This window comes from Solea solea, chromosome 3, assembly GCF_958295425.1.
Source record: "Solea solea chromosome 3, fSolSol10.1, whole genome shotgun sequence".
Lineage (NCBI taxonomy): Eukaryota > Metazoa > Chordata > Actinopteri > Pleuronectiformes > Soleidae > Solea > Solea solea.
Window position 1 is genome coordinate 22,677,794 of NC_081136.1, and position 27,764 is coordinate 22,705,557.

The 27,764-nt window shown below is 43.8% G+C and overlaps 1 protein-coding gene across 2 annotated transcripts in view; it reads right to left on the bottom strand.

Annotated features, from left to right (window-relative positions):
- lmo3 (LIM domain only 3) overlaps positions 1-27,147 on the bottom strand; it is a 50,570-nt gene extending 23,423 nt beyond the window's left edge. Inside the window, exons 1-2 of one of the 2 annotated variants that reach the window (XM_058625691.1) lie at positions 26,533-27,147; positions 19,898-20,111 (exon numbers count right to left, since the gene is read on the bottom strand). In XM_058625691.1, the coding sequence (XP_058481674.1) occupies positions 19,898-20,103 (206 nt within the window). In that variant the 5' untranslated portion in view covers positions 20,104-20,111; positions 26,533-27,147. Of the gene's footprint in view, positions 1-19,897; positions 20,112-23,764; positions 24,060-26,532 lie in introns of those variants that run through there. The other variant, XM_058625690.1, reaches the window with a different exon arrangement.
- Positions 27,148-27,764: the final 617 nt, after the last annotated feature.

Here is a 27,764-nt window from a genome sequence, read left to right on the forward strand (position 1 = left end):
CCTATTACTCAAAATGCTATTACACACCATTTCCAGTCAAACCATGTGGTTTGAGGGGGTTGTCTCAAACCTGCAGGGTGAGTTTTGTACCCAACTTCTGAACAAACAAGGCGGATGCAGATAATTGTAGTCATATCTTCCTCCGAGTAGTCGATGTAGTTGTTTTCCGAATCAAAACGCAAAATGGTATTAGGTGTTACAGATATAGCCGCAAATGAGTCATGTTGTACTCTTTTATTACTCATGTATCCCTCGTTGTACTCATTTATTGTGTTTTGGGTCATCTTTAAAAAGTGGCTCCCCAGAGGGTTTGGTCAACTAAGGTTTAGACGAGCCCACTTGAAAACTCCGCCGACATATTCACGAGCTGCTCTGTCGGGGGGAAGGAAGCGGTTTGAAGCTTTCAGCTGAAGGTGACTCTCAGGATTCACTTCCAAAGAGAGCCCAGTCCGGACACGGAGAGAGGGAACACCGGGCTTAACGTCTGGTCCGGCCCTTTTCGTCATGGAGAGCAATAACACCAACAAAGTGTCGACACTTTTGTCTTCATTGACACAAACTTGTTTGTGGATTCTAAAGTCTGACCTCATTACCGAAGCATGCACAGATCCTGAGATAATGGAACGAGGCAGAGCTGTGATCCCCACAGCCCGCCACCTCCGTCCGTGTGCGCCGCCTCCCCCCCTCGTACCCACCCGCTGATCGGCCTTTCTAAATGCGATGCAGGTGGCTGAGGAATCACCTGGACACTGCTTTGACAACCTCCCGCTCTGATTGCCTCTTTAGCATTTCCCAGATTAAAAGCGGACGGGAGGGAAAAGTGGTTGGAAGGGGGCGCAATCAATGCCGCAGCAGAAAGCAACAGTTGCCCCTTGGCCGCCACCATCGCCACCGTGCGCTCTCAGGTACGCGTCAGATAAACGAGACACAGACGTGACCTCGGCAACACATTGATTCTTCTGTGGACCCCCCCCACCACCCCACCCAAAACCAATTATAGATTGTATGTCTTCTCGATGATGAGTATGGATTTACCCACAACAATTCCTCGCAGCGCCTTGGCTCGGACAAACATTGTGACGCGACGCTTTTAAAAACAGTCATTTACTAACGTTGTTCTTCCATATAAAGAATGAGAGATTAGTCTCCTTGCTCCATTCCGTGACCGAATAGTCTTGCATCAGCCACGCAGGCTTAGATGCTGTCCGGTAACTTAATGAAGCTGTTAATTCCTCTGCTGAGTGACTTGTTTGTCGATGTGTTCTGGCCAAGGGCAAAGCATTGTGTGTAAAGAATTAGCATTCTCCTCTTTCTTTTCTTTTTTTTTTTTTGCCTCCCCCCCCCATGAATAAATCAGGCTTTTAAAATTGCCGCATTTACATCTCATTTTACGCGAGCGAACCAGCGGGCGCGTCCGGTTTTGCTCGCGCCGCGGTGGCGCGCGTGTTATCGCCGAGCTTCAGGTTTGACCTGTCACAAAGCATCAAAACGGCCTCGGTTTTTATCACGGGGGACGAGAAGAACATCAAAACCTGCGTCTGCAGATGCTTCAGTGCAGTAAAAACAACACTGCCTTTCAGCGACTTCAATTTCCCAATGCTTACACCAGATTGCTGGAGATATCTGGTTGCCGTGCAGCCTGTGAGGCAGCAGTGGCGGCTGGATCACGGCCGGGTGGGGGGGGGTGCACAATGGTGTCTGGCAGTTCCGCTAGGCCGCCCACTAATTGAGAAGTCGCTCAGGGGTTCAGCGAAGGCCTCACCGCTCTGCCCGTGTCGTCCAAATAAGGCCTGTAAGTGGGGCTGACACCAACCAATCAGCTTTCTGAGATCCCCTTTACCACAGTGCTGCGCCGGCTCCTCCCCTCACTGTTCTATAACAGCTGCAGCCCAGCTCCAGTTCCCCCATATCCCTGCGCTCCTGCACCCTCCCATCTTCATCTCCATAAAGGCCTCATTAACCATGGGTGGCACAGAAGTACTGGCTGAAGCCCCTGCACACACTCGCACGCTCACACCTGTCAGCTCAACTGACTGACTGCCGCTCACATTCAGTGAACAACAACAAACGCGAGGCGCGCCGCGTTCATTTCTCTCCCGTCATGAAGTTTGACTCCTTCACTACAAGGTGCTCTTCTAAGGCCCCCGTCCACACGTGGGCGGGCATTTCTAAAAGCGGATATTTTCCGCTGTCATTTGTCAAAAAAAAAAAAACTTCATCCACACGGGTTCATTTTTAGCCACGCGAGCCAATCAGAGGCCCGCGGAGGAACGCTGCGGAAGAGGTGTCTTCTGTCAATAAAAGTGTCTGCTTGTGGAAGTCTTGTGTGGACTGACAATAAAAGAGGGAAATGCCGCCTCATACATAAGTGCATCGATCCAGCCCTGACAGCCAATTGTTGATGCGCCGGCATTTCACTGTACACTTTTGGAATGAAGAAGCATTAGTGATGCGAAGGTGAGGGGCAGGAAATAATCTGTTGCACTTTTCAAGACTTCGGATAACTTGAGTAGTCATTCATACACAGTATATGCAGCCACCTCAGAATGCATGCTCTGGGTGGTTCGTTTCGGTCGCTGTAGAAACATGGTGGTACAAAAGTACCACCATGGTACTTTTGCAATTATATTAAAACACGTATGAGGTCTGTGAGGTCATCTGATGATCTCTTTACATGGTAACAAGGTTTGATCAACCTTTCTGTTGCGCACTTGCAGATTTCTCCACAGTGCTGCAGGCACGGGTCTGACTCATTGTTGCAGACTCACTTCTCCGCTAGGAACTTGTTCAGGGTTCAAACTAATCCAGGACCGACTGAAGCCTCAGCCCACAGCTCTCACTGAGAACATGTTGTGTGGACTGCGTGGCGGCTGAGCTCTAGACAGAGAGGATGGAGGGATGGAGAGAGAGTTCTCAGCAGCCTCAGCTGATCCCAGACCAGAGCCCCTGTCCCCCCCCCCCCCCCGGTCTCATAGCTGCTCTTGGCTACTTGTGTCTGAATTGTGCGCAAAAACACATGCAGAGGTTGAAGGTCACACACAAAGGGTGTGTGACCTTCACCAGGTGCTCTTTCTCCTCTTCATCTTCCTCATCGTGTCTCTTGAATGAGGTCATTGGCCGGCACAGAGCCAGACCATACATACATCCCTCCCTCCATCTTTGCTGCCCAGTGCCCACCTGTCTGCTGGAAACACACCTGCATGTGTCCTTTACAACAATTTAGTGAAAGAGAAAAAGAGAAAGCCAAAAATAGGTGAGGTGTGGAACAGGTTCCGCCTTCACTGTGTTCAACTCTCTAGAGAATATTTGATTAATAAAGAAGTGACACCATTTACGGTAGTTCTTGAATGCATCCTACAGGGTCTGACACCAAAACTGAATACTAGAAATATCGTATCAGTACCAGTTGTATGAGACTGCGATTATACAGTACATACAAGTTGAACCTCCCCCCAGAATGCAACAGAACCAATCTGTGCCAAAGCTAGTTACAGCCTGGTAGAAGGGGGAGTTGTGTGTGTGTGTGTGTGTGTGTGTGTGTGTGTGTGTGTGTGTGTGCTGTGTCAAACAACTCAGGTCTTATCATGCACTCACATGCCTGCAGAGGAGGGTGGCAGCCAAATATGTGGTGGCGCTGCAGCCAGCAGTGTGTTCCAGGACCAGGCACCGGGCCCGCGCTGCAGAGGCAGTGCACTTTACCCACATTTGCACATGCACACAATGACAAAATCGCAGCACACTGCAGGGCCTGCTGCTGCGTTCAGAAGTCAGCAGTGCTCCAACTTTTTTTTTTTTTTTTTTTTTAAATAAAAAAAAAACACCTTTTTTGTCATCGTAAACTGACGTTCAGGTGTCCAAGATTACATCCACACTACTCTGTTTTCTTTTAAACAGACATACATTTCGATGGGCCGGTGTTTTCCAGCCCACTCCTTGCTCTGTTTTCTTTTTTTTTTTTTTTGGTACGAAAATATGCTTCCCTGATTCTTACTAATGCTAATGTACCGACGCGGCTAATTCCAGCAGGTCATCAACCAAAAATATAAAACCTAATGTTTGCATGAAATGACTTATAGGTCCAGCTGCTTTGTAGTGCTCTCCATCACGGAAATGGCAGGTTATAATAGTCCTGGTCTTATATCTCTCCTTGTCTGAAGCCTTATTTAACCAAAGAAAGATCTTCGGAGGTTAATCCGAAGCTGGAATTACTCTTTTACTGTTTACTACTACTCAACTGCTTGCCATGCATAGCTCTTAAATAGAACTTGGGATAGGGGGGGAGCGTTCAAAAGCACAACCTCATTTAAATGCAGCATATTTATATATAAAGTGTCTTGCATTTGTGACAGTTCTCTAATGTGACTGTCAAACTGGCTGCCAAAGACAAATGCTCAATAACGACACACAGAACATGACACTTTGCTCGACATTAGCGGTGTTCTCTGACATGGTGTGGGGCAGAATATTGCATATCGCACCTTTAATCGTGTGCTTTTAATGTGCATTACTACTTCCTTTTGTTAAAACACAAACGCCCGCCAGAAACGTGACACGGAATTGTGTAGGCAAGCGTAGCTTTAACATTTGTCAAAAGGTACGGATAAGTTAAGGGAATAAATCGTGGTTCAGGGCGTTAACCATGTGTCCAATAAAAAAAAAATAAATCACAACCGCTCGAAATACACCTCCCCTCAATCATTTTTTTTTTTTTTGCCTTTTCTCTATCAAAGAACTTCCCACGTAACAGATTAAAAACAGGGTAATACTCGAGACCCAAACCTCTCCTTAATCTGTAAAGCCTAAAGGATCATTGGCTGAGAGGGAGAGGAGTCATTAATATATGCATGGAAATGACCTACAATGCCCCCCGTCAAGAGGGGGCACCACAGGTCAAATAGCCTCCAAACTGCACTGGAGTTTAATTAAAAAGACAAAGACGGGCATAATTTAGAAGTGGACAGCCACGATTACTGTTAGGTGAGGAAAGGGGGGGGGGGGGGGGGGGGGGGGAAGCTGAAGCTTGGGCTCCGTGTTTTTCCCATAAGGCACTGCAGCGGTGCCATCTTCCCATCCCTTTGATGTCAATACGGAGCATTTATTAGGGGCATGAAGGTTAATCTGGAAGGAGAGAGGATATCAAATAGTGGAGATGAGGAGCGAAATCCACACTGTGGAGGGAAGTTAAATTTAGCGCCGGAGTCCAGTCAGCAGGTAATGCAGGTCCCAACATCAGACTCTGTACTTTTTCTTTTTTTTCTGCAAAAATTAAACGGAAACCTTGAGAGAGATTTAACGCTGACACTCGGGTTCCCGTGACCAGGGTGGGGACACGCGGACATTTAAAAAAAAAAAAGGCTTGATTTGCTTGAATGAATTCAACGCAATACGAGTCAATATTCATTATACGGAGGTGTGCCTGGTTGTTGGGGAGGGAGGGAGGGGGGGAGGGGGTGGTGGTTGTGATTCGCACCCAGCGCGGGGGCATGTGATTTACAATATTGCAAAGTATCGGGGGGGGATGATGGATGTGTTCAATTGCACAAAGTAACTGACACAATGAATTTTTCATTACCCTGGTGGATATGTTTGGGACGAGCCGCTGCGTGAGATAAGGCCACTGATGAAACACAGAGCCGAGGATGTATATCAGCTGCTCCTCAGGGCCGTATCAAGCCCAGTCCACATGTTGGGCGGGTATTTTTGAAAACTTGAAAGGTGTTTGAAGGTTGCTCGCTGTGTTTTTTGGCCTTTTATACACATGCAAACTCTGGATTATGTATCTGGAAATTCTATTTTTTTGCCTTAAAATATGGAAAACATGTATATGGATCAAAAAGAATCTATTGGAAAAAAGAGGGGCCCTCGTACTTAAAATACATTTGGACAAAAAAATAGTTCAACTGCTTACACTAGCAGCGTAGTCTTCTTTATATACTAATGCACTGATTACCAAAGACTGGGTCGAGACCCACAGATGAGTCGCAGGAGATTATTTTTGGGTCCCGAAAAACACATTTGCACACTTTGTCCAGCCTTCGCACGGAGATTGACGTGTATTTTTTAAATAACATGTGACAAATGAGCATCTCTGGGAAATTATGCATTTTCAAATGCCCTAAATAGCTCCCAGAAAAAGACTGATCACACATCACCACGTATCTGAATGACACATACACTGACACTGTGGCCTTCAGTATGTAGCCCAAGGACTGAAGGAGGAGGAGCTCCACGTCTTCACACCAACAGTTTTTTTTTTTTTTTGAGAAAAAACACCATATACTGGAGGTGAAAGTGAGAGTGAGCACACCTGAAGTGTCACCACTGATTTGTCATGTCACAGGGAGAATGTACACACACTGTACTCTACTGTAAGTACAACAGGTCAAGGTTAAAGCAGGGAGTGGTTGTGTAAACTGGGCTGCAGATGACAAGGACAAAGGTTGTTCTTCACTATAACTCCCTGTACTCATAATTTTAAGATGAAATAGACAACTTCTTGTCATTATGATTTTAAAGCTGATTCCACACAGTCTAATGGCAATATCTAGCACAGCCAACTGACTACCACCTCCTCACTCGGCATGAAAAAGCAAACCTTTATTTTTATTCGTAGAGCAGCTTCAAATTGAGATAACAAAGCAAAGTCAAACGATGACCACGTTTAAGAGCAAATGAGAGGAAACTGAAGGTCAAGTTAAGTAAGAAAAGGATCAGAGGGACCATTTCAATTCAAATTCAAGTACAATTGGGGGCGGAAATCAATTCAGAAATATAATTTCAGGAAAAATAGAAAGGATTATTAACACATCAAAATCAAAGTCATCATATAAGGTGGGTCAGATCCAAAAAAATGGAAATTTAAGATCAAAAGTGGGTGGGTTGTGAGAGAGTGAGATAATGCACAATTAATAATGACAACATTAATCAGTGCTTAAATTATATAAAAAGAGAAGAGGAGTAAAATGTCAGCGCTGTAGTCTAAATGCACGTTTCCTCCGTCTGAAAACTGCCTTCATTTCCACTATCATAGACTTCCAGAGATGTATATTAAAGCTAAATCACATATACAGTAATAGAATAAAACAACGCGTCGCTTGTACTCAGGACGGCTCCATTTATCAGCTGCAGCACATGGTTACATCACCGCTCTGGTTACGTGCCGAGCTGTTTTACCAGCAGCGGAAGATACAAGTCCAAATACGTATCTGACAGAGGATCAGCTTTCTTTCACTGGCATCTCTGGAGGTAAGAGAATCTTAATAAAGAAAGACACCATCCTCTCACTGGCTGTGTGTGTGTGGGAGAAATCATTCGAGCAGAGCATCAAATTCCCATCAAATCCTCCCAAAAGCAAACAGCGAACGAAAGTGCAGATGAATTTTGTCAGGCCTTTTCATTGAGGCATGAAAATAACAGAGGTATAGGTGTGATAACTGCACAGGGAGGATCCTCCTCCCCGTCCGGTTTCTCAACTGTGCAGTTGTAGGTTAAAGGTCCAATATGTGACACTCAGGCTGACTTATGTACATTTAAAGTAGAGCGTTATTTTTGGTTTGAAAAAGCCCAGGAAGTAGCCACCAGGGGGCGGCTCTGCTGGTTGCAAGAAGAATGGAATTGAGTTTGAATGGAATATGAGCCAATATCTCCACTTCGAAGCAGCACACCGACGTGCAGCCCGTTTTCTACCGTACATTTTCACACACATGTCATCCGGAGCAACGCGTGTGCTGCCTCAGGACAGATCAGCGCGTAGACGAGCGGAGACGGGAATCAAAAGATGACTCGCTCTCAAACCGCTGTCCACACCATGTCAGTGAACATCCTCCTGAGGCGTTAATGGTCTCAATCACTAGTGTTAGTATAGTATATGAGGATTTACTTTCAATTTTATTTGTTTTATTTTTTTGTATTATGTATTTAATTATATTTTTTTATTTTTAATTTATAAACATTTTTTGAAATATTTTCACTTTATTTCTTGGGCAGATTCAAAGCATTTACAATGACTATAGGAACGAAACATTCACACAATGAGCTCGCACTTGGCAACAGTGGAGAGAATAATAGGAAGTGGGTGAAAAGAAGAATGGAGATCAGGAGCATTTAAAAAATCTCAATAACATTATATTAATGTTATTGAGATTTTTTAAATGACATTCACATTCACAGTAGGACAAAGTATGTCGAATTACATTTGTTTTGTCCAGCGTTCTTTTTCATTTGTGTGTTCCTGTGGCAAAGTTGACTTGGAGCTGCTGTTTCTCACTCACTCACTCACTCACTCACTCACTCACTCCCTCCCTCAGAAACATGTTGGATTCAGCGCCAGAATTTCAATCTTCCGCGGTACCTTCAGGTCCGTATTGCTAAGTGTGCAGCCAGCTGCACTTATCTCCACTTCCTACCTGCACAGCCAAAAAGGTTCTATAAAACCTCACCGACTCATAGAGATGTCCCATAATTTGACTGGCGATTAGCATACACACACACACACACACACACACACACACACATGCACCCACCGGCTCTGGACTCACCAGCCATTTGAATTTAATGCTGCCATCACATGTTTAACGACAACGCAGGGGTGCAGAGAAAGAGTGGGGGGTGGGGGGGGGTGAAAATCATAGCCCTGACCTGCTCATAATCTAAGTTAGGTGGTAAAGGTGTGCTCAAAAGCACCAGGTGGTGACATCTTAATTTTTCACCTCCTTAGTATGTCTCTCTCTCTCTGTCTCTCTCTTTCCTCCCATACATTATTCTTGCTTTAAGCAGCAGCATGTCTGCTCAAAGGGAAAAGAAGAAGGGAAAAAAAAGAAGGCGGGGCTGAGGGGCTGAGGGGTGGTATTGTTTTACAACTCAGACCGTCGCAGCCTACTTGCCTTGCCCGGGGTTCTTTTCAAGGAGCAGTCTTAGGTGACCCCTCTCTCTGGCAGTTATTAATAATAACATGTGCCGGGGAATAGTTCACCTTGTAGCGCTGAGGCCGCCTCGCCGCTCTGTGCACCTGTACATCTGGCCTCATACAGAGGAGTCTCCGGGGGGATAGAGAAGAGGAGTGAGCTGGGTAAAGACGAAGGATATGTGTGTGTGTGTGTGTGTGTGTGTTTTAACTAGGTTGTGAGATTATCACACCTTGCAATGGCTTTTTGTATATTTAGGGTCACCAAAATAAATGTTCAGTATATTTTAAACGTCTTTTTCCGAATAACTGCGAGTGCTATGATAGCAGTTTTTTTGGATGCTGACGTTTTTTGCACTAATTAAGAGAGACGGCTGAAAAGCGTCCATGAAAAGTTTTTAAAAGTGAATTTTACTGCACAGAAATAATATAGATTTAAATATAAACACAACTGTCGAAAGAGAAGTATGTGTATAATTAGATTTGTTACCTCTTTAGCACCTTTTCTGGCATAAACAGTGAAACACTAGTCCTCATGAAGACCAAAACCTGGTCCTAATGAGGCAAAACCTAATTTCTGAGGAAGTGGTTAAGATTAGTTTTAGTTAGTTTAAGGTTAGGGGTGGCCATTAACTGGTTATGGTTACATTTTGGGATCAGGCTTTGTTTCGGCTGTTTTGAACTCAATGCACAGACCTAAGTAATTGCGTGTGTGTGTGTGTGTCACGGTGAAAGCTATAGACACACAAAAGACATCAAAGTTTCCCCTCCTATGAGCTGTGTGTAATTAGCATGAGGTAATCACCTATGTGCTTTCTAAAGTGAAGGAGAGTCTGATTAGCGGCCTCATAGAAGGCCAATAGGGCTTGAGAGGGAGATGGAGAGGCACTGTGTGTGTGTGTGTGTGTGTGTGTCAAGATGAAGGCATAAGAAGGTAAAGTGGCAAGGCTGACAAACTGAGTGCCGCATTCTCCACCTCGAGGTCCCATTAAAAGCGCGCGCAGGAGAGGGCCCTTTGTGAATGCTGAGTGCTCCATTGTAATAACAAACAGCGGAGACAGGATTCAATCTGGTGCCTGAATGAACCAATGCGATCCAGGCAAATTCCAACCCCCCGCCCCCCCCCCTGAAACCTCCACCTTCCACCCTCCTCGAGTGCTCCGGGGATTCAAATAAATTAATGGCTGCTTCTTGTCGAGGCCTCGGAAAACATTTTGTCCTCAGAGGAGTCTTTTGAGCTGAGGATGAGGATACACACTCGATACATCACGCACACATCACACAACTTAACCTCCAGCGGCAGATGTGCCACGCCGCATAATTAACGGCGCTGATATTAACAAACGGGGAACGCACTCGTTGTGAGGAATCGCACAAGTGGATTAGTTGAGGCACTTCTTCTTTCTTTTTTCTTTTTTTTCTCTCAGCATGTGAGAGACTTTTCTTTTTTTTGTTGTTTTTTTTTGTTAGATTTATCCAGCGCACTTCTGTGCCCAAACAAAGAACAAAACTGTGGCACGGCACAAGGACAGAGTAAGTAATGATGGTGGCATTCACTGGCACAGTTGGCACTGTAACCTTTTTGGAGAGCCGCATCCTTCAACACAAAATACTCCTCCTCCTCCTCCTCCCTCAGAGAGAGAAAAAGACACAATTAGAGCCAGGTGCAGTCGGAGGAGACGCGGAGAGAGAAACCTTTCTTTGACGCCATGCGCTCGCTGGAGTCGACCTAGTATCCGTTAAACAGGCAAGTGAAGAGCTAAACAGGTCCTTCAGCCAACTAAATTAAAGGTGTCCTTGATTCACACAGCAGCTTTCATGACACTGCTGCTGCTGCTGCTGCTGCTGCTGCTGGTCCATTCTTCTTTTCCCCCGGCGATACTTTATGTTTTTTGATTGTTAATATTACTGGTCTTTGTGAAGAGAAATGATGGAATAGACAATGAATGAATGTAAAGATTTAAAAGTGACAAACGACAAATTTGAAGTAAAGATAAGAACTGGAATAGACACATTTTTTTGGCCTTCACCGAACAATCCCGTGTGAGCTGAGCTTTCGCTGCTTTTCTTTTTTGTCTGTGACACCGATTTTCAACTTGATTTATGTCACAAAGGAAGACATTTTTCGATCGTCGAAATACTGAAGACAGCAGCATTCCAGCCGAGGGCTATCGCTCAAGTTTTTCACGCTGCGGTGTTCATTAGCATCTCTGAGGTACAGCACCTGTGTCCATGCCGGCTTCTTGCTACTGCCACGCCAAATATGGACACAGACGTTGTATGTTGCCCTTTTAAAACAAAACCCGTGTTGAGTTTTGGGATAACCGTGAAGAAGGCCCTGGAGTCTGGGATGAGTTACGCTGAAAGAATTTATTTGAAAAATACGTGGCCAAGGAAAACAGAGGCAACATCGCCTGACATCACCATCCAAAGTTTTCAAGATGACACATAATCATCTGTCTTATGACCTTTCACATATTTACTTTGAATCGGAAAGACGCAAACTCTCTCTGGAATAATCCGCTCTTGTCTCCCTGGCATTATCGGTGTTTTGGTTTGCACGAGGCTCTGACTGGATCTTTACTTGGCAAAAAAAGGAAACACAATCGCTTCCTCTCGGAGCAACCTTGGAGCTGGGTCAGTCTGTACAATAACATGTTCTGCTCACTGCTAGATGTTCAACTCGCAGTGGTTCAGTGGAGGAAGTCAGGCTACAAAGTCAGCCTCAGAAAGAGCTAATAGTGACAGGGTTGGTTAAAGCTTGACCCTTGTACATACAGTAATAAAATACTCATTTTAAGGCTACACGGACCAGCTTCATTTTACTTAAATCAATCATACACTTGCACAAATATACGGATGGCGAGTATATTCTCCTACACTGCAATTATAACGTAGTCAAGCAGAAGTGAAGTAAACTCTGGTGCCACTGACCAGTGTTTTGGCTGACGATGTCCTCACACCCTTCAGTGTTAGTTGGGAAGAGAACAGAACATCTGCGTATAGTCATTAGCGAGAGAGAGAGAGAGAGGCTGCCCTGAATCTTTCAGCCTGCAGAGAATCTGGGAGGAGGAAGAGCTATGACAAACTACACCCAGCTTCCCTCAAGTCTCCCTGGAGCTCAGCTACCATCAAGTGGGTGGAATCTTTGCAGTGGAGCTATGTTATTATCACAATTGGCGCGTTGCCTCAATATCAACGTAATGTGAGACTTTGATGGCGTGATATCCTTAATAACAAGTGTAAGAGCAGAACATGAATGTATTATTATTTGATGGTGTTGGGTCTCACCGGTAATTAGCAGTCATTTATAGATGGGTAGGAAACTGTCTTGTCTGGTCAGGTGTTTCTCCCAGAGGTGGAAAACCATTTTTGACTCGAATTATAGAGGCTAACTCTGCGCTTTGAGCCGATGAGGTGTTACGCATTAATAATTAACGTGTCTGATGAATCAAAATCTCAGACTCAGACTTGCACTTTAACAATATGCATCCGTTTATTTCATTCACAAAGCTTCGTCGTGTCCTGTAACCACCTGACCAGCCCACTTACCTACCTATATAAAAAGTATGCTGAGCAACTACAGTAAAAAAATGAAAAGGTTTGATGGATTCACTTAACGGACTAACTGAATTTAGCCTGGCTAACACAAGATCATCTCAATCTCATTTGAATCTGGAGAGGGTTTAGTCACCTCCCAGGTGCCCTTTGGTGGCCGCCAGGTTGGATGGATACAAAATCTGCTAGACGTTGTTTCTCTGAGGTCATCGGAGGTTAAGCCCAAGGGCAACAACACACTTGTGATTGGAGATTCTGCAGTTGGCCAAATCCAAGTGTCCTTGCCAGACGTGGCAGATTCGGCTCGGTGCACCCAAGTTACTATGAATTAACATGGATGTTCATGGATGGACAGATGGATGAATAGATAGGTACGAAGGTAGATAGTTAGACAACATGGAGAACCATGGCTGCCCATTGTAGATAGTAATTGGGCTTTTAACCAGAGGATTGCTCCTTCGACTGCCTGCCAGAACCCAAGGGCTGGGTACCCCTCAGCAAGGTACCCAATCCCCAGTGCTCATTGTTAATTGGACACTTAGCCAGTGGGGGCCACATCCGATGTACTTTTAGTGCCGGTCCCAAGCCCACATAAACGAAAGGGTTGTGTCAGGAAGGGCATCTGGCATAAGATTTCTGCCCGATCAAAATATGCAGATCATCCCGAGAGAAGGTGAAGCCGAGAGGGAAATAAAAGACTACTAACCACAAGAAAATCACAGTGATCCACATCTTTATGTAGCGCAACAACTGATTCTCCATCAAGTCTGTGTCTGTATTGGACTACCGTGCGAGTAAACCCATTCTGAACAGTTTACTCGCCCTTTCTCTCGCAAAAGGCGATGACACGTGTTCATGAGGGCGAGAATGTATCGAAAGAGATTTCAGGAAAGGACCGATGAGCGGCGGACGGCCCCCGATGCCTGTTCCCTTCACTCACTGCTGGTCCTCACAGATAAAGCTTGACTTGATGTCACGTCCGTGCCTGACGCCGACAACACAAATTGACAATGCTTCACAAGCCCGGCGCGAGATGAAGAAGAAGATACTTTTTTTTTTCCACTCACATTTACATATATGGTTATACAACGCGGCTGTGGACCGCAAGGTTGATTCTGGAGGAGAGAAAATGTGAGTTATTACACCGAACCATGCTCAACATGTTGGTTATCTCTCACTGATAGCACAGCTTTCCGTTAATACATGCAGCCATGTTGACAGCTTTGCCAGTTTGCTTGCATTTACAATCTTACTAAAACCACTGTAGAGGAAAATTGAAGTTGGATTAAAGAAAAATGAATGAATAGATAGATAAATAAATAAGTGTTCTCCTAGTGCTTTCTTTAAAATGGATGTGTGGAATTTACAGTTTTTCATTAACTGATGCCCAAAAGCTTTTTTTTAAAACCATGGCCTTGGAGCTAGCACTGTGTATGTGTGTGTGTGTGTGGCACTCAAGCAGGCCCCTGTACACCACAGTCCTCATTTTCTTTTTTTCTTTTTTTTTCTTTTTTACTTAAATGTGTCTGTCTGTCTGCTCTCCTGCCTCCTCTGGGCTTTCAAACATTATCACTGCGTGCTGTGAAAATCACACATCAGCATAAGCAGCAGCAGCGTGGCATCATTACTGCCGTCGTCAATGGGAGTTTTGCTTTCAAGGGGCTCATTTGTTGATTAAAAACGTCCTCGCTGAATTTGTCCACTTTCAGACGGAGCAGCAATTCACTCGAGTGCACCTTACCTGTAATTATGTTTGTGGCTGCGTGTTTACAAGAGGTATGGCTTTCGTCAAACTGTGTGTCTCCTACAACCTCGTGTTCCCATGCAAATGACGTGGCATTCTTGGTTATAAGGAACCGAACATTTTACACAAAAAAAAACATCTAATACTGGGTTATAATGGGTTTTTCCCCAGTGGTAATGTGTTTGATGTATGCAGATGATTATCTGCTTCATCTCCACTTGCATCAGTGTGAATCTATAAGACCAGGGTGAACACAATAGTTTCTTCTTGGCCTCCTCTATTATTGCCAGAGATGGCTACTATGTACATTCATCTTCTGGCCTTTAGCCTAGAATCTAGATCATAGCAGTGATGTTTATCAGAATATCTAAAGCAGGGGTGTCAAACTCATTTTTGTTCAGGGGCCACATACAGCACAATATGATCTCAAGGGGTCCGGACCAATAAAAATAGTAAAATAATAGCATAATAACCTATGAACAACAAGAACTCCTTTGTTTTTTCTCCTTTGTTTTACATTTAATGAAGGATAATTTTACAAAACATGAAATTTCTTGAGAAATATAAGTGCAATTTCAACAATATCATGCCTAAATTTACTATTTACACAGCACACTGGATCTATAAAGGCACAAACATTTAGTCACGGGCATCTGGAGCATTTGACATTACGTTTAGATTAGTGTGAAATTTTAACAAATTCATCCTGTGGGCCGGATTGGACCCTCTGGCGGGCCTGGTTCTGGCCCCCGGGCCGTATGTTTGACACCGCTGATCTAAAGGCCTGGTTTAAGGAGAGACTGAAGTAAACAAATGCATGGTGTCATGGTGCCATCAATTGGGACTCATAAAGTTGCACATATGATATAGTATGTTTTGAACACTCCCTGAAGAATTAGAGCACTTCATGGTTCACATGCTAAGAAATTGTGTGTGAGAGGCACAGATACCCATAGATTGTGCACTTTTAAAGGAGTCTCATAATGTTGTCCTTGCTGTGGATTAAATTAATCAGCTGTTCTTGGGGGCCCCAGGCAATTGCTAGCTGCATGACAGACTCCATAAAAACACATGTACGTGTCCAGCGTGGCAGACGTTTCCATCGCGATTTGTAGTATGTCAAAAACAGATGTAATCTAGGGGAAAATGTGATACTTTCCAACTGTAATTGAGAATGCTGTTTTGAGAAAATAGGATTCAACACACACACACACACACAGCATAAGTATAAATGCTTCTCTTTCCTTCCTCTTTGATGACAAAAGGACTGTCTTTCCTTTCCTGTATCTAGTTCACCTTTTTCTCCGTGTGCCTGGAGGATTATTATTATTTCTCTGCTGGCAGATCACGTCCCTCATGGTTGTAGACCCCTGAAGAATTCTGTTACTCCTGATTATGCCAGGTCTAATAACACGCCACCATTCTAAGCAGAGTAGGATTGACTCAGGGTAGAGGGTGGGAGGAGGGGAGGGTGCATAATGAAGGTCCAAATAATTTCCTTTTAAGCCAATGGAATGTAAAAATGGGCTAAATGTGAAGTCATCTTTTTTTTTTTTTTCCCCTCCTCCCCCTCTTGTCACTAACCTGGGCTGACAGACTCAGATAAACATAAGTAGGAATAATATGTTCCATGTCGCCTTTTTAGTGACTGTGTGTGTGTGCACAGTGTGATGTTGCTGCAATCGACTGGCCCGAGTGACAGACAGAGCCAGGCTGTTCTTTGTTGCTCTGCAGATCGGTTGAGGATGGCCGCCGTTTGCTACACTTGCCATTCATTAGCCGGCAGTGAGAAGATGTCAGAGTATCGTTCACGGGTGGGGCCCACGCGTGTGCGAGATATTGCAAAAGTCAAGTCGATTCCATCTCCTTGTACTTTGGAGATGAAAGGATGAACATTACCGAGGATCCGCTTGCACAGGGCCAGAAAAGACTTTGTGTTTCACTGGATGGACAAACACATCCTGCATCGACATTACAATGAGACGTTGAAGCATGATATAGTGTCCAGAGCAGCAAATTTATTAATAAATGCAAAAGCCTGGCTTTACGCATAAATATTGTGGGGGTGATACTCCAACAGATAGTCCCGCTATTTGCAAAAAATAAAAAAATAAAAAATAAATCTATTATTAGATTAAATCGCTTCAGTTTTTGTATGTTCTTGTTGCCAACAACATAAAAAGCTCCAGAAATACACGTTCCATCATTTCTCAATGATTAATACAGTATTTGTTTGAGACTATTGTCCCTGGTGGATTAATACACATTTATCGATTTATGATATGCTATATCATATGGTTAGGGAACAAAAAAATCATATTGATCATATTATTTTTCAAAGTTGATATTTCAACATGATCAAACTATTATTTTTATGAAGAATTAATCGCATACTATCTTGATAATCAATAAACATAAAATAAAATAAAAAAACACTATTTTGTGTGAATGCCATGTAATGTATATATATATAAATATATATATATATATATATATATATATATATATATATATATATATATATATATATATATATACACAGTATATAAACAAAATCCAATGACTTCCATGTTTGTCCTCCATAAACTACACAATCACTCAGCAGATGTCTCACAACCAACTACAACATCAGCCCTCAGGAGAAAAATGGTCTCATACTCACAATCTGTAATAAAGCTACATTTTCCCACTCATGTGAAAAAAAACAAAAACACTTTTGTTAACATAATCTGTCAACACAGAGACACGATTCCCTTGATAACTTCTGGGAAACACATGTCAGTAAAATCTGATAAGACAGGTTGATTCATTCAGGGAATAATCTCACCTGCTGTTCACAGACAGTGTTTTAATGGCTCTATCCGTCACTTTGACCATAGAAACACAATGCATAGTCATAACAGTAAGAGTTTATTATTGGTGTAAATAAAATGAAACAACACGAAAGAGAAGTTTAATTCGGTGTAGTACATTATATATGAAGAGACACGCATTTGTTAAATAAAGGAGTGATGTTCATTTTAAACTTAGCCTTAATGCAATTAGTCATCGAGAGTATAATTTTTTTTATTAAATTAACTAGTTATTTAAAATTAACTGTGATCATTTACAATACAGTTAATAAAGTTATGGTGGCTAAGTAGTAGAGCTAAGTTGCTCCTGTGAATGGGTAAAAAGCTTTACGTCGGTCATCAGGACTAAAAAAGCCCAATATAAATACAGACCTTTTAGCATATTTGCTTTTAATTAGTATAGGCATGGCTATTATATGACATTTTTACTAGGTTAAGTGTTTAAATATTGAATTTATTTAGCTAAATGACTGGCATGTTGTTTTCATCATTACTGTGTTTTGAAGCTAGCTGCTTAGCATTAGCGGTTTACCACCAGCTAAGTTTGTGTGCACTTGTGTTTTTGAACATGCTAATAAAGGCGCCAGTAAGTTCTATGAGACATGAGCTCCTCTTGTTTTAGCCTCATTTTGATACATTTAGCCTTAATGTGTTTTTTCTTAGCATTAAAGTGCAATTGCTTTCATCTCTTTACAACCAAATTGACTACGCTACTGTTTAGCCTGGTCGCTAAATATAAGCTAGCTCCTTAACTTCCAGTTGGTTGTTGGTAAGGGGAAACTTGAACTTTAGCAATTAAAAATGTACACTATCAATTGTAAAAGTTTTTTTTCTTTTGTTTTAGTAGTTAGACAGAGAGGAATTCAACATGGCCTGAAATGAAAAAGTTAGCTTGAATTTCAGAGATGTAAGGGGCTATAATTTGTTAAATACTTTTGGTAACTTCTGCAAACACAGACTGTATCGTTGGCTGACAGCTTACCAAAATAACAAAACAAGAAGTGACTGCAGTAAATGTTGTGGCCATAACCAGGTGCCAAAACCTAACACAGATGTTCTATCATTATATCATCATCTCTCTATCTCATACATATGGAATATGTAACAGTGGAGAGTGGAGAAATGTTCTATTCACTCAGGGAACCAAGGTTAAAATTTGACTCAACATTACTCAGAGTGCCTAAATGGAATCACATCACAAAACACATAAAACACTATCGCGTTGATACAGACATCTTTGTGATGGGTCATTGTGCACCATTTTAGTTCAGATGTATCCGTGGTTTGCAGAAATGTACGATTGATTGTGGGTTTCTTTTGCTCTGTTTTAATGTGCATTTTGGATTCTTAAATGGAAACATCACTAAAAGGTTTCCACACTTGAGGTGGGTGAAAAAAGTTGGTGCTTTGAGTCAAGGTAAAAGCAAATAAGCGCAATGGAAACAGATTCAGTGAATGAAGAATGACATTGAATAATCATGGCAGGAATCAAATATCAATATTATAATAATAGATGAAAACGGCAATAAACGTCTATCAACAGATACTCCTAATTCAAGTTGCTTATTCTTATTCTAACCTGTTGCTCATCATGTTTATCTGACTTTACCAAATATTTGAAAATAGAGTTCACTCTGAAAGCGTATCTCATGCATTTCAAATTTAAGTTGTCTAATTTGTAAAAAGAAAGTTGAGATTTACTATATATATATATATATATATATACATTCTTCTGGTGTTGCTGATTTCCTAGACTGCATTGCAATGGCAATTATATTTACCTATTGTTGACAAAAAGAAAAAAAGCAATAGGAAGATTCTGTTTAAATCCTCGATCGCAGATAATGAGAATGACAAACTGTACTTCAAGATGACAAAGCTCTGCACTCCCACCAAAAAAAAAGGATATTTACTTGTATTTACACAACAACAACAACAACAACTCACTATTAAAAGAAAAAAGAAAACCGTTTTGCATTAAATGAATTCCACTCAGTGTTGGCAGAGATGCAAATGAAAGCGCTGACTTTCCTCCTACAAGCAGCAACAGTAAAGGCCACAATCACTTCCTTTAAACACTGAAAGAACCAGATCCATTTCTCACAGTAGAGTCAGAACATAAAGTACTTTGTCGACGTGTGATATCACTTCTGACACGTCTGAACCTGTACTGTATTGATATTTATATCAACATTTAAATGGCGCACAAAAAAAAGGAACGAAACGAAAATATACCGAGGTGATTTAATGAGTCAGAGTAAAATGCCGGCGTTGCCACCCACTGTCGGTAAAAAGACGTCAGTTCCACTGAAGAAGAAAAAAAACCCACACACTTCACTGATGAGCTGGATTTCTCTCCTGTAACCAGCTGTCATATTATTATTATTTTTTTTTTTTAAATGTTCCTACATGTATATTTTACACTCCATTAAAATCTTGTTGTCTATTATATAAACCAAACCTGCCTTTATTTCCAAAAATCGTAGTGAGAAAAAAAAAACCCAGGTGCTGCAACCAGGTGAGAAACTAATTAGTGACTTCATGTAAACAGAAGATGATACAAAACATGTTATTTATGGAAATGGGGTCACACGACACCAGACTCCAGGGAGAGTGATACTGATCTGATGTGAGCTAATAGTGGAAGATAATATGTTTCAAAGAAGTGAACTAATTAAAAAGAAGTCACGTAGAGTCAACAAACGCCCCATGTGATCATGCACGTGTCGAAGTGTAATTGCTGGATTATGGGCAATTCAAACACTCGGAATAATCAGTGCATTCGAACAGCGCGTCACACAGTGCAAGAGCGGTGGTGGCGGTGGCAACGGCGTCTCTTACCGTAGGTAGTCTCTCCGGCACAGGATGAGGTTGGCTTTGGTGTAGAGCGTGGAGCCCACCTCGCCGAGCCTGCAGTCGCAGCAGGCGCACTTCAGGCAGTCCTCGTGCCAGTACTTATCGAGGGCCTTCAGCAGGTAGCGGTCCTTGATCTTCCGGTTGCAGCCGGCACAGCCTTTTGGCTTGGTGTCCGGCTGGACGGAGAGCATTTGTATACCTGGGAGAAGACACACACACAAGCAGAGAGAGAGCGACGGTTTAAGTCGTCAGCCAACACCGGCCCTGACCCTGAGGCTGAGGACAGACAACTTCCTGTTAAAAGTGAAGCTGAAAAAGCAGAAGAGCACTGTTATTGACTAATATTGTTTCAAACATCTCCTTTAAGGGTTAGAAATTCCGTTTAAAAGAAACACATGATTTAAAATAATATGAATTGTTACAGGGGGAAAAAAAGAAAGCCAAATATTATATTTTGCATCTAAAAAAGGGGGAAATCACAATAAGTCATTTTGTGTTGACTCATTCCCTTTGTGAATGATATGAAAATGAAACTTTCTTGCTGTTTTCTATTCTTATTTTGTGTTAATCACTTGTTGACTGTTGACAAGTCTTATCTAATCTTATCTTGTCTTCCTATCCTTTCCTTTTGTTGTCGTGGTGACAGATTTTAATCCACAACACAATTAAAAATAGTATAAAATAGTTTAGTGTACTAAAACTCATTTGCTACAAACAAAGTCTATCTTTTCTTAGTGGTATACATATTTCAATACACGAAGAAATGGCCTATCGTACAAGAAGACTTTTTTCACTGAGTTTTCACAAACTATTTTCCCACAATGCATTTCACAAAAGTTATTTCCTTCTTTTTTGTTCCTGCTGCTCATGTTTATTTCTGTTTGAATACAAAAACAAAAACTAAAACAGCATCACTTTAGCATAAAAATAAATCCGCTGATTTTTTTTTTGTCCGACTGTATATGTGCGGCGTGTATTTCCCCACAATGCAGTGCGCAAAGAGACCATCAGAGAAGGCTCACAGCTGCATAAAGTCTAAACATAACTAAAAAGCATTTATATATATACATACATACATCTATATTATTGATGAAGTGTGAGCTGTATGTGAAGTATAGCTATTATTGTGGAAGAATATGTGGGACATATTTCTGCGTTTGACGCCTCACACCTGCTTCGATCCAAATCCGTAAAACTTTTTTTTAGAGCTTTGATTGTTGAATATTTGGAGGGAATTTGTGAAAAAATCACCAAATAATTCACATTAAGCAACGGTGACATGAGTAAAAACCAAAAGAGAGCAAAAAGTCAGTTTGAGGTGGTGTGAGTAAACGCCTCTCACTAGTTTCTGTGAGACGAAAATGTGCTGGGTGTGACCACGAAAGAAGAGGAAGAGAGGAAGTGGGGGGGGGGGGGGAGGAGAAGTGCTACACTAACAGCACAAGTGTCCACGTGTTCGCGGCACCACGCGGACACAAAAGCCACAGTTTCCCTGTTTGTCCTTCTTCTGCTTCTCTCTCTCTCGCTTTCTCTTTCTCTTTCTTTTTACGTGTTGACCTTCTGTGTTCTGGAGGGGGCGTGGCCACAGGCGAGGAGCTTTGCAGCGGGGCCGTATTGTTTGGCCCGAGCTGACCGTGGAGAGCCTTTGTGGGCCGGTGGGCAGGAGGAGGAGGAGGAGGAGGCTCGAACCCAGTGTGGCTTTGCACCAGGCTGGAATTAGTATTCTCCTACTATTCCCCCGAGGACACACACACACACACACACACATACACACACCCCCCACTCCCCTTTGTCCTCCTTTCACACACACACACACACAAAGTACTTCTTACAGTATAGTTTCAGTTATTTTCGAAACACTGAAACTTTCCCTTTACCGCTTTGCGATGAGTCTACGCTCAGCCCTTTAGCAACAGTTGTCAGTCTGAATGGTTCTTCCTCCTTTAACTTGGTTTATACCACACTTTAATGATTATGCATTTTAAAGTTGTTGGGGGGGGGGGTTTATTGTATGGTTTTCAGGTTGAACTGCATCCACAAGGTGAAAACCCATCCAAACAGTTAAGAAAAAAGGACCGAAAGAAATTAGGTTTGACAATTCAGCCGCATTTGGCACAAACTGCAACTAAGATCCTTTTTATAATCGATAAATCTGAATCGAGGTACTTGTGTGGGCCGTAAAATATCAGAAACTGTTCAAAAATGTTGATCAGTGGTTTCCAAACTTGGAATTGATGCTGTTCTTTTTGTGGAGGAAAGAAACTAAGAAAAATATTCACATTTAAGAAGCTGAAAAATCAGAGAGCCTGTTTAATTCATGGAGAGAGAAAAAAAAAATAGTTGATTCATTTAGTAATCGATTAATAACCGAATAGTCGTTGCATCATTTCAGTTGTTATAATAACATGACAGCTGACAGTGGATGTTTTTACTACTTAATACATGAAAACAAGAGGCGCCGATGATCTCCACTGTATATGATTGACAATGTTTACAAAATGACTTCTCAGTGAATGTAAAAAAACACACTCACGGTTAGTGTTAAGTTGAACTCGATGAGTGGTGTTCTAACAATGAAACAATGCCCTTTTTTTTTAGAGTTAGACGTAACACTTATCCAGAGTGTATGTGGTAACTTGACCCTCTCTGTGTTACGGTGACACTGTTTTCACTGTTTTCACACGTGCGGGAACACCAACAATGTATTCATTTTAATGACATTCATCCAAACCAAAGCTGTTTCTTATTGAAGCATGTTTTAAAGTTTGTCTTTTGAAAACCACTTCCCTCACTTGCTGCAGTTTCTATTTGAACGCGTGTGTTTGCTCAGTCAGTATCCCACAGTGCAGCCAGTGCATGGAGCAGCTCTGGGCTGTTGATCTGTTAATTGGCTGGATTTGAGACAACGCCGCGCGCGCCGCACACGCGGCAGCCGCGCTCTGCCGCCGCGCCTGTTAGAGCGGCACTGATGCGGTCCCGTCGCGTTACCGCCACCAAGTCCCTGCTAACTCATTCTTTTCTTTCCTTTTTTTTTTGTACTGTGCTATCAACTCGGCGGAGAAGGAGACAAGCATGGCAAGGAATTCGGCCGCTTCTCCTCTCTCTTCTCTCTCTTTGCCATGCAGCAGGAGGAGGAGGAGGAGGAGGAGTCCGGAACAAAAGCTTCATTTCCCATGAAGGAAAAGGAAATCACAGCTGCTCATTGCCTTAATGGCTCCGATTCCATTTGCTCCCCTTTCATTCCGCCGCCGCCGCTGCTGCCGCGTCTGCTGCCGCGCGTCCTCCGCCACATGTATCACCACCATCCTCCAGATGATGATGCTCATCATCTTGAAGATGATGATGGAGGAGCAGGAGTGTGTGGGGGGGGGGGACAACCACCCTGCTTCTCTCAGCCCCAGCTGTTTGGCATGAGAGCGGAGATGCTGACATTTTCACCCTATCAGTTTAATTACTGTTGCCATGGCAGCGGCGCGCTCGTAAAGGCCAGTAACGGATTTAACAGAGAGAGGGATAGAGAGAGAGAGAGAGAGGGAGACTCAATTTGCCGTGCAGCTCTTTCAGTTGCTTTCTCTCGCGTGCGCACACATCAGCTGGACGACCACATTGCAGTCACAACACAACAAACCGGCGCGGCGCGGCGCATCCATGTTTTGGCGAGAGGTTATCGGGAGGTGGAGAGAGAGAGAGCCAGAGAGAGAGAGAGAGAGCGCGGAGAGATCGTGGAACGTGGGTCAGAAGCAGAGGGATGCTGTAACTTGGTCGTCTCCCACACACACACACACACGCACACACACACACACACACAACGTGGCGTTCACGCGCAAGCCTAGAAAACAGAAGGCGTCTTACCGAAACTTTTCTCCCTTTTCTGCATTTGTTGAGCCGCTGAAGCAGCCGAAGCACCACCATGCAACCCCCGAAGCCGCCTGGGAAAACGTCCGGAGAGCAGCAGCTTATGCAGCTATTGCGTGTGTATATTTACAGATATATATGCTACACATATAGATGTCTATAGACCTAGATCTGCAGACAGACAGGCAGGCAGGCAGGCAGACAGACTGGGGATCGGGGCTTTTGTTGAGCGAGAGAGAGGAGAGAGGGGAACAATCCAGCACGGCGATCAGAGGCGAATGAAAAGGAGTCGGGGAGGAGGAGGAGGAGGAGGAGGAGGGTGGTGGAGGGGTGGGGAGAGAGAGAGAGAGAGGCACCGGCCAACAAAACGCAGGCGGTGTGTGCGTGAGAGCGACCAACACTCCCCCTCCTCTCTCTCTCTCCCTCTCTCTCTCTCTCCCTCTGTGTGTGTATGTGTGTGTGTGTGTGTGTGTGTGTGTGTGTGTGTGTTATTTCTCGCCGTCGGGCGTCACAGAGTCCGGAGTTCCGCGCGCGCTTGGTGCGGAGAGACGCGCGGCGGCAGCGGAGGATGCATATAGTAAAAAATAAATAAATAAATGAATAAATAAACAAAAATAACGGTAGCTCGTTGTATTCCATTCTAATCGCCCGTAAAACGATCACAGTGGTTTTCCCGCCGTGCGACAAAAAATAAATAAAACGCTCCATCTTCTTTGACGCGCCGCCGGTCACCGCGCGTAAAGGGAACGCGGTTCTGTCAATGCCTGCTACACACGTACACACACATACATCTCCCATTCATGAAATCCGAAACCGTGGCAGCTCATAAACCCCATTTAACGCAGTGGGGTTTTACATTTCCGAGGCGCAAATGTGTCAAAGGACACGAATACGCGTCTCCCGTCCTCACCTGCTCGCTCACCTTTCTTGCCAACTTTTAAAGCGGAGGTTCCCAGAAGATCCCAGCTCTCCTGCGAGGATGTAAAAGTTTACCCCACACTGGCACAGGCGCGTCGCGGCGCACACGCAGAGCGCATGCAGCGGGGAAAAAAAACTGTACCACGGATCAGAGCGACCTGAGACTATACTCAGCTACAGGTGTGCGACCACCCGGTGTGGAGCATGCAGGGGGGGAAAGTGTGCGAGGGGCTCAGGCTGGGCGTCCTCCATCCTTCAGCGAGATGACACACAGGGGGAGGGGCGTTGTAGTATTTCAAAAATTACATATTTATATCTTTTTAAAAACTCACTTGTGAGTCATTACCGTAATGTCAACGGAGCGCATTCATCGCGCGCGCACTCCGTTCGAGTCTACGGGGAAGCGTGGCAGACGCACCGTGCAGTGCGCGTCAGTAGTCCCAAGTTTAAGGTGGACTTTTTTTTTTCCACGCTGCTGTCCTCAGTTATTACAACACGACACCAGAGTTTCACAACAACAAACCAAAACAACACGCTAAAAGTGCGCCGTTACCATGGCAACTGATGACCCCCCCCCCCCCCCACACACACACACACACACCTCATGGCGTGACTTGTGAAACCATGAAGGCTGTCACCCATGCAGTCAGACGGTTGATGGTTTAATTGGTTTAATCGACGAGCCACTCGAGCACAAATCTGCCCGACAACACAACAGCAGAGTGTGAGTCACAGTCGCGGCTCATTCAGGGAAAATAAATGATATTAGAAGTAAATATGCAGCAGAAAACACGCAGTTTCCTTAGCAATTATGTATGTCATAAAAAAAGAAGTCTGTATTTGGGTCTGGATCTTTCCCGAAATCTAACCAGCTAAACATACTCCACCTGACATTTTCATTTAAATCTGTCCTTTACTTTTACTTTATTCTTCTCATAACCAGACTGACAAAAAAAAAAAACTGACATCACAACACAAGGGGAAATAGTTTATCCTCTCAGGACACTGGCTTATTGTATAAATGACATTCTTTCCTCCCCACATGCACGTACACACACACACACACACACGCGCGCGCGTCACGTGAGGTCCCGGGTTCCACGCCACCCGTACCAGTGATTATCTCCTCTCCACACAGTCTTTATTCAAATCATCTCTTTAATTAAAGGACACAATTATTCCTCTCCCCATTGTTGCGCCACGTCTGCACCGGTGCAGCCGCACTGTTGTGAGAGGATGACACACACACACACACAGACACACACCACAGCCTGACAAGTTAATAGTTGGCATGCGGCTCCAGCCTAAAATGCAGCGATAATGAGATGGGTCATAAAATGCTCTCCGCGCCATTATGAGTGATGAGATGCATTAAAGTTGACAGGGTATTACCTGCCAGTAATTAGGTTTTGTCATGGATTGAATTATTTCAAGGCGGCCTATCTTGGTAATCATGCAATTTGCTGCGGTGTGTGTGTGTATGTGTGTGTGTGTGTGTGTGTGTGGCTGCCACCTCTCTCCCGGTGCCCTTCCACTCTCCTTTCACTCACTGCGTTCCGCGCATTATCCAGCCTCACTCAGCCAGTGTGAATGGAGGCTGCAGACACGCAGGAGTAAAGGATGGAGGCTCTGCGTCCTTACAAGTGCGCAAACGAGGATTCAAAGAGGAGAAGCCTTGCTTTGTTTTTATTATTATTATTATTATTATTATTATTATTATTATTATTATTGTTCTGTTTGTATGACCATAACACTCTAATAATGAAGACATTCCGACGAGTCTCTGATGAAGAACACGCTGTTTTTGTATCGCACAACTTAAGAGGACCGGGTGCATGCGCACGTACCTTGAAGTAGAGCCAGGGATGATGAAAAGAAAAAAAGTAGCACCCAAAAGTGTGTCCACACAAGCCAACTTTCTTCTCGAAGTTCGCCAAAAGTCCTGGTTCTCTGCAGAAAAAAATGTGGAGTTTTTGTCTTTCTTTCTTTTTGTTTTCGTTTTAAGGCAAAGTTGCGTCTCTTGTTGAAGTTGTTAGGATGTCGGGGATCCTGGAGTTAAAGTTGCATCCTTCCTTCCCTCTCTCTCTCACTCTCCCCCTCTCCACACTCTCGCCTCCTCTGTCTCGCCCTGGCTGCGTGGTGCGCGCGTGTCTGTGCGTCTCTCTCTCTGGCAGTGAGAGAAGAAGTAGAAGAAGAGGAAGAAGAAGAGCGTCGGAGAGCCGAGCCTCCTCTCCTATTTAAGCCCCTCCACCAGGTCCCCAGTCAGCAGCGCACTCCAGCTCATCCAAGAAGCTGACAAGCACCGTTAGGGAAGGCAGCGCATGTTGCTCTAATGGACCTCATTAAGCTCTACTTACAGATGTTCTCTTAACATAATTGATCTGCAGCGAGTTGAGAGGACGGCAAAACCTATTCCCCAGCCCCCAATTATGGCCCGGTAATTAGATCCCCAACCTCCAGCTCTCCACACTCACCCTTCTAACATTCCGAAATATCAAAGTATCTTTCTCTCAAAGCGACCGCCCTCCCCCTCCCTCCCACTACCTCACCTCCATGTCTCCTCCTCCTCCTCCCTCCTCCTCCTCCTCCCCCACCCACAAGACACTATTGACAGTCAGATCTGCTAACCTTTGTAGTGTAGCCAGACTTAGCAGTGCACTGACTCCAACTGACAGAGCTCACTCACTCACTCACTTACTCACTCACTCACTCACCTCTCTCCTTCTCTGCCCCCATTGGGAGAAAGAGCAAGAGAGAGAGGTTGAGTGAGTGAGTGAGTGAGTGAGTGGCACAGATGGAGGAAAAGAGAGAACGAGAAAATGAAGAGGAAGAGAGAAGGGGAAAAATAAGTTGGCACTTTCCATAACGGTTGTAATGATAATATCTGTCAGGGGAAAATCCTTTTTTCCCATACTGTCTTTTATCTTAAATAATTCCTGTGATGGCAACTTTGAATGAGTCCGGGTAGGAGGAGTGGAGTGTGTGTGTGAGTGTGTGTGTGTGTGTGTGTGTGTTGGGGACAGGGAACAAGGCAGGGCTCATGCCACTCTTTACCGATATCAGTACGATATGCAGTCTT